This window comes from Spermophilus citellus (assembly GCF_964194105.1).
Source record: "Spermophilus citellus genome assembly, chromosome: 9".
In the NCBI taxonomy this organism is placed as follows: domain Eukaryota; kingdom Metazoa; phylum Chordata; class Mammalia; order Rodentia; family Sciuridae; genus Spermophilus; species Spermophilus citellus.
In genome coordinates this window covers 103,717,964-103,724,488 of record NC_138191.1, presented here as the reverse complement: position 1 = coordinate 103,724,488, position 6,525 = coordinate 103,717,964, and the positions used below count along the sequence as shown (strand labels likewise).

The window sequence follows — 6,525 nt, the reverse complement described above, 5'->3', positions numbered from 1 at the left end:
CCAAAGCCCAGGAATTTCTGGACCAGAGACCCAGAATTTCTTCTCTTTCCAACAGTGGTTCTGAGAGTTACTTCCTTTTAGAGCTGAAGCTTGTCCTAACAGGAGCCTTTTCTGGAAGACCCTTATATCAATGGAGAGAAAGTTTTAGAGATCAAGGCTCCATTGTGACCACAATAAAAGTTCAGTCTTTGTCCAGGGTCAGAGTTCAGGCTATGACCAGATTCAGGCTCAGGATATTATAAGTCAGGGCTCTGTGTATGGCTCAGGGTCAGGGCTATCTGTTCCTAGGGCCAGAGCTCAGTCTATGACCAAAATAAGAGGTAATGTGTGTCCATGATCAAGACTCAGTCTTTGTCAAGGTCAGGGTTCAATATATAGTAAAGGTTAGGGGTCAGTGCTCAGTTTGTGATTAGGGTCAGGGGTCAGCAAATGTCTCAGAGCATGAATAGGGTCAAGTTCAGTCTGTGATCAAGGTTAGGACTCAGTATGGGCTGGGGTGAGGAGGGGTAAGTCTGAGATCAGGGTTGGGTTTAGTCTATGATTAGACTTAAGATTTATTGGTGACCTTGATAAAGGTTAAGTATTTGTGCAAGTTTAGGCTCCCTCTATAACGTCAGGTTCCAGCAGTGGGTTAGTTAACTCAGTAAATTTGGGTGACTTCCCCCCACCTCCAACTTGCCTGCTTCTCCCATTCCTCAGGGGCTTGGCCTTCAGAAGAGGCAAAGGCAAAATTTTGTGGTCTGGTTTGGCTGCGTGGCTTCCATACCCTGTCATGTGCCCAGGGTGCCCTCTGGTGGCAGTCTTTAGCAGTGCTGAGTTCCTCAGATTTGTTCCAACTATCTGGCTCACCCTCAAGCCCATCATCCATCCATGTCCATCTGGCCAGCTCTACCTCCCCCCAGAGAAGTAGAAAACTGAGGAAGCAGCCAGGGAAACTCCCCTATACAGGAGGAGATTTTTTTCATTTCCTGCTGAGTCAGGCATCTTGATCAATCCCTATCCCCTGTTCCCCAGAACTTAGAGTCTCAGTCCTGCAAAGAAATTCACACCTTTTACTTGGTTAATTCATTTGAAAGATATTATAGAGCATCTCCCTTGTTTCAGGAAGGTACTGAAGGTATAGTAATGAACAAGACAGAAGCCCTAAACTCTTGGGGCTCACATTCCTCTTTCTTCTCTCAAATCCCCAACTCCTAGTCCACAGCCCTCATCAGAAAGGCAGAGGTTGAGGAGGATTTAGAACTGGGAAGCTTGGGGTCTCTTCTTCCCCTAGATTCAGAGGTTAGACTACCTACCCTAGGCTCTGGGCTGTCTTCCCATCTCCTCGGATGCCTCCTCTGAACTCAAGGGTTAGCCACCACTCACATGCCAGAGGCTCCTCAGCCTTCACCCCAGGACCTTCTCCTCTTTCTAGAACTCAGGACTATGACTCCATTCCTGCAGGAAAGCCCTCCTGGGCTTACAGACTTTTTGCCCTACTGAGACCAATGAGTTTTCTCTCAAAATCTGATCCACCATATACCCAGGTACTCAAACCAAATTCCAGAACTTCCTCCCAGATTCTTCTCTTGGATACCCTCAGGATATCCATAAGGGCAACCTGTTCTATGTACCCAGGAAATGGGTGCAGTCTCTGTCTGCTCCACAGCTACCACTCCAGGCCCAGCCCCCAGCACAGCTCTCTGCAGTAACCTCCTAACCCTCCTTGTTTTCCCTCTTGCCGGTGACACTCTGTTTTCCACATAGCAGGCCAAGTGATTTCTACAATAATAAATCAGATCATGTCACTTGCCTGCTTAAAATCCTCCAGTGGCTCCCATCTCACTGAGAATAAAATCCTCACCCGGGCTTACTAAGCTTTCCACCAGCTGGGACATGCCCTTCTCCCCACCTCTCTAATTTCATCTCTCACCCCAGTTTCTATGGCCCTTCTTTATTGATATGACACATAGAGGCCAAGTTCATGCTTATCTTAGGAGTTTTTGCACTGGTCATTTTTTGAGCTTGAAATATTCTTGCTCTGAACCTTGTTGGTATGGCTATTATTATTAGGAGCTTAAATGCCACCTCTCAGAGAAGAACTTCCTAACCTCTTACACCTTCCTATTGTGATTTTCTGCATATAGCACTGTTCCCTAACTAATGTTTGCCACCGCCTTCCTTTTTTCCTCCTCCTCCTCCTTCCTCCTCCTCCTCCTCTCTTTTTTTTTATTGGTTGTTCACAACATTACAAAGCTCTTGACATATCATATTTCATACATTAGAATCAAGTGGGTTATGAACTCCCATTTTTACCCCAAATACAGATTGCAGAATCACATCTTCTTCTTATTCTTCCTTCTCCTCCTTGAGGGAGGGGATTGAGCCTAGGGACACTCTACTACCAAGCTACACCCTTAGCCCTTTTCTTTCCTTCCTTCCTTCCTTCCTTCCTTCCTTCCTTCCTTCCTTCCTTCCTTCCTTCCTTCCTTCTTTCTAGTTGAGACAGAGTTAATTTTGAACTTTTAATCCTCCTGCCTCAGACTTCCAGGTGGCTGGGATATCAGGTGTGTGCCATCACACCCAGATGCGCTTATTTAATTCTTTACTGTAGAATGTGAGCTTCATGAGAGCTCATTCACACTGTATTCTCAGTGCTGGGCACATAGCAGGGCCCGGGAATGATTTGTTGAATTAATTAGTAAAAGTTGGTTTTAAGTGGCTTCCCTCATTTCTTCTTGTGGAGAGGGAAGAGACCCCCTACCCCACCCAAGAGGCTCCCTCTTCCAGGTCAGCAGTAGTTTCCTCTGGAGGCAAAGCTCTCTGTACCATCCCAGAGCTCCCCCAGCCTTGGGGAGTACTCATCCTTTTCAAAAGACCAGCTTTGTGTCCTCCACTGCAGCCCCTGGACCTCTGAGAACAGGCCCTGGTACCTTGGTGGAAAACCTAGCCCTTATTAAGGGTCCTCTGCATAATTGCTGTAGGAATTGCCAATCAGGGATGTCCCTGTACCATCAGAATCATGTCCTCACCTTCAAAGTGGCCCCCTCAGTGGGCCTGCCTGAGGAGAGGCCTTCAGAGGTGTGGAGACAAAGTGTATACTCCAGCCCCACTTTGTGAAGGAGAGTGGGGCTGCCCTAGGGCCTTACTGGGCTGGCTGTGCTGTCCTTGAAGGTCCTGTCCCTCAGCTCTCACCTGAGGAAGCCATGTTGGGGGAGGACTCTCTAGTGTGGCAGCCTGGAGAGAGGCAGAGATGCTCTTTGCTGGTACTCACTGGGAAGTGAGCCCTATGGCACTGGGTGAAGAGGCTCTCTCCTGGTGTACCTAAGAAGTGGGAGGAGCCCAGATGAGATAAATAAGGACTTTTCAGCTGGTGGCAGTTGAGGGGACTGCAGAGAGCCAATGACTCACCCCACTCTCTCTGCATTCTGCCATTTTGATCTGTTCATCTGTGGCCTATGTCCTGGATCCTCATCTGACGCTCACTCTTCCTGCCCAGCAGCCAGCTCCCATGGCAAGATCTGAAAGTCATCTTGTAGAAGAGGAAGGTGCCTTGAGAGTGTAATTCAGGCGTCTGCCAGCAGGTGGGAGAGGGGCTTGGGCTGAGCCTAGCACGGGACAGGGGTGAATCTGGGGAGTCTCCTAAGAAGGTGGTGGGAGAAGGGGGATCCAGACCATCCCCATGGCAGCATCAGCAGTGGCCACTGGTCTGTAGCTGCCTAAGGCAGCGGGTGGCCTCAGGCAGCTACAGACCAGTGAACCAGATGAGAGGATGAGCCCAAAGAGGTGGACTCACACACACATGGTGGTGGTGGGGAAGTACTGAGAATAGGCCATCAACTCCAGGGGCTGGGTGCTTCAAAGGTTAGGGCCCCTCCCCCATTAGAACCAATGGAGATGAGCTGCTCAGCACCTACTGACAGACTTGTAACACTCTTAGTGGGAGAGGAAGACAGCAGGACAGGAGGACTGAGATGGTGTCAGAGGAAGGACAGAGCTCTCCTTGTGGGAAGTACCTGGGCTATGGCAGGAGGGCAGCAGAGCCCACCTTGGAAAAGGAAATCGATGAAGCCAAAGGCAGGGAGTAATGGTCTCCAAGAGGTGGGGGGCCAGTGTGTACCATCATCACTGTTTGCCTGGATCCCTGCAGGTGGGAAGGGATCACAGGATTTTCCCCCCAGTTCCCTTGTTCTACTTACAAGGCAGTCCCCATTCCTCTACCAGGTGCCCTTGCCTGCCAGGACAGACCACAGGCTGAGCCCAATCTCTGCAAGCCCAGCCAGCCCCAGAGAAAGGTCCAGACTTTACATAGGTGGCTCTCTCCCCTCACCATGCCCTCAACTACCTACCCCTCCCATACTCCCGCACATGTGTGATATTGACAGTTACCCAACTACTGCACTCCGCATCTCCTACAGGAGCCAGGCAATTGCACCCACAGCCGCCCTCCTACATTCATCCAGCCCCAGGTGTGACACATCCGTTCCCACAAGACATTCACAGACACACACTCCTTTCCCCACAGATCCCTTTCTAGGTCTCCAAGAAGAGCTAGTGGGTGGTTTGGCCACTGGCTGGCAGGGCCCAGAACCCAAGTGCTCAGTCAGAGGCCCCACAACAAGAGGCCCATAGCAAGCTCCCTCCAGCTTGCTTGCACACCAGAGAGGACTGACTCCAAAGGTGCTTTATTGAGGAGTGGGAACATAGATGCGGCACAGTGAAGATGGCAGCATTGTTGTCAGTGAAGATCACTGGGACCTTCAGGGTTGGAGAATCCCCCTCAGCACTCATCCTTGGCAGGACTCACACTGTGGGGGTCAGGGAGTGCTCTGCTCGGCTCTACCCTTTCATGGCTGAAGTCAGAATCTCTCCTCCCAAATGAATCCCAAAGATCATGTTGGGGTAGAGACAAGGAGGTAGGGGAGGGGCAGAGGAGGGCCTAGAGGACTTTCACAGTGTGAAGGGATGGAGCAAGTTAGGGCTGAGTTCCTCCCTTCTTGGCGACCTTGCTGGTAGCCAGAGCCGCTTGATGCTTCTTTTTCCACAGTGCCCAATACTGTGGGTGGGGTCAGCTTCCAAGGTCCAGGAGCCCAGCTTCATCAAGTCTTGAGAGTGAGGTGAGATAGGGCACAGAGACCCCGTCTAAGGGGCCAAGGCTGCTCATTTCTTTAGGATGTGAGCCTTGACACCTTCACCACATTCTTCCCTCCAGAAGTTCAGAAATGAGACAGGTGAGGCCACCTGTGCCCAGGACTGGTTCCTTATGGAGAAAAAATTAAAGCCCCCCCTCTTCTAGTTTTTGTTTAAGTGACACAGGATGGAGGGAACCCAGACAGGGGAATGGACAGAGGCCTTGGTCCGCTAGGAGGCGGACAGCTCCCGGGGCAGGTTGAGCTGCGACCCTTCGGGGCGCGGCACACAAACTGCTGTGGGCGCGGGCGCGTCCAGGCTGAAGAGGCCGGGGCCCGGGCCCGGGCTGGAGCGGCCAGAGGACGCGGCCGAGGCAGCGGGGCTGAGCTGTACGGCCGTGGTGTCCTGTGCCGTGCGCTCGCTGCTTTCCATCTCCAGCGCCACTGGCCCCGCGCGCCCGCCATTCTGGCCCCCGGCCGCCGCTTCCAAGGAGCGCATACGGAGCGCAGGGCCCCGGCGGCTACACACGCAGCAGGCTGCGAAAAAACCGAGCGCCAGCACTAGCAGCGCCGGCCCTACTATCAGTGGCACATTGTGCCCTGGCAGGAAGGAGGCAAACGCACCCACTAGCGTCACGTTCACACCCGCCAGCAGCACGCACAGACCGCAGGCGCAGCACAGCGCGGGTGACGGTAGGCCTGGCAACCGGCCCTGGGCACGGCCGGCGGGCGCGGGAGCCACAGGTCCCTTGCTCTTCTTTTTCTTTGTGGGAGGCATCGGCCTGAGCAGGCCTGGCACGCATCAAGATCCCTCCAGCCAGGGGCGAGCTCACGATGATCCTGTGAGCACACAGAGAGGGCGAGTAAGTGGAGCATCTCAGCTCAGTTCCCTGGCTACATTATGTGCCTGGAAGTGAAGAGGTCATCTTGGGCAGACCCCTGCCTCTGCTTTTGCCTCTGGGAAACAACCCACCTCATATGTATAGTCAGCCTGTTTTCCCCACCTAACTCCTGGAGTCCCTCACCGCTAATTTTGCCATTCGCCCTCCCTCCACCCCGCCTCCAAGAAGCCTTCCTGGGAGAATTAAATTAAGAGAGTGAATCTCTGTGAAACCCTCAGCAGGGTACTTATTAAATGATCATTATCATCACTGTCAATAGTTATAGTCAGAGGACACAGCTCTTGGGTTTTTGACAACTCCACCTCCAACTCTGCCTGGAGATCATTTGATCTAGCCCCTCCTTACTCAGATGAAAGAAATGAAGTTTAGCCCTGCACCGTGGAGCAGGCCTGTAATCCCAGCAACTCTGGAGCAGGAGGATGCAAGTTCCAGGTCCGCCTAGCATATTAGTGAAACTGGAGGCAATTTAAAAAATAAAAAGGGATGGGAATGTAACTCATCCCCAAGATCTTGCC

At 52.2% G+C, this 6,525-nt stretch overlaps 1 protein-coding gene across 1 annotated transcript; it reads right to left on the bottom strand.

Annotated features, from left to right (window-relative positions):
- Window positions 1–5,340: 5,340 nt before the first annotated feature.
- TMEM275 (transmembrane protein 275) lies at window positions 5,341–5,886 on the bottom strand (the record flags this gene model as incomplete). Its single annotated transcript, XM_081308797.1, has 1 exon — window positions 5,341–5,886. The coding sequence occupies one exon, from the start codon at window positions 5,884–5,886 to the stop codon at window positions 5,341–5,343; it is 546 nt and encodes a 181-aa protein (XP_081164923.1).
- Window positions 5,887–6,525: the final 639 nt, after the last annotated feature.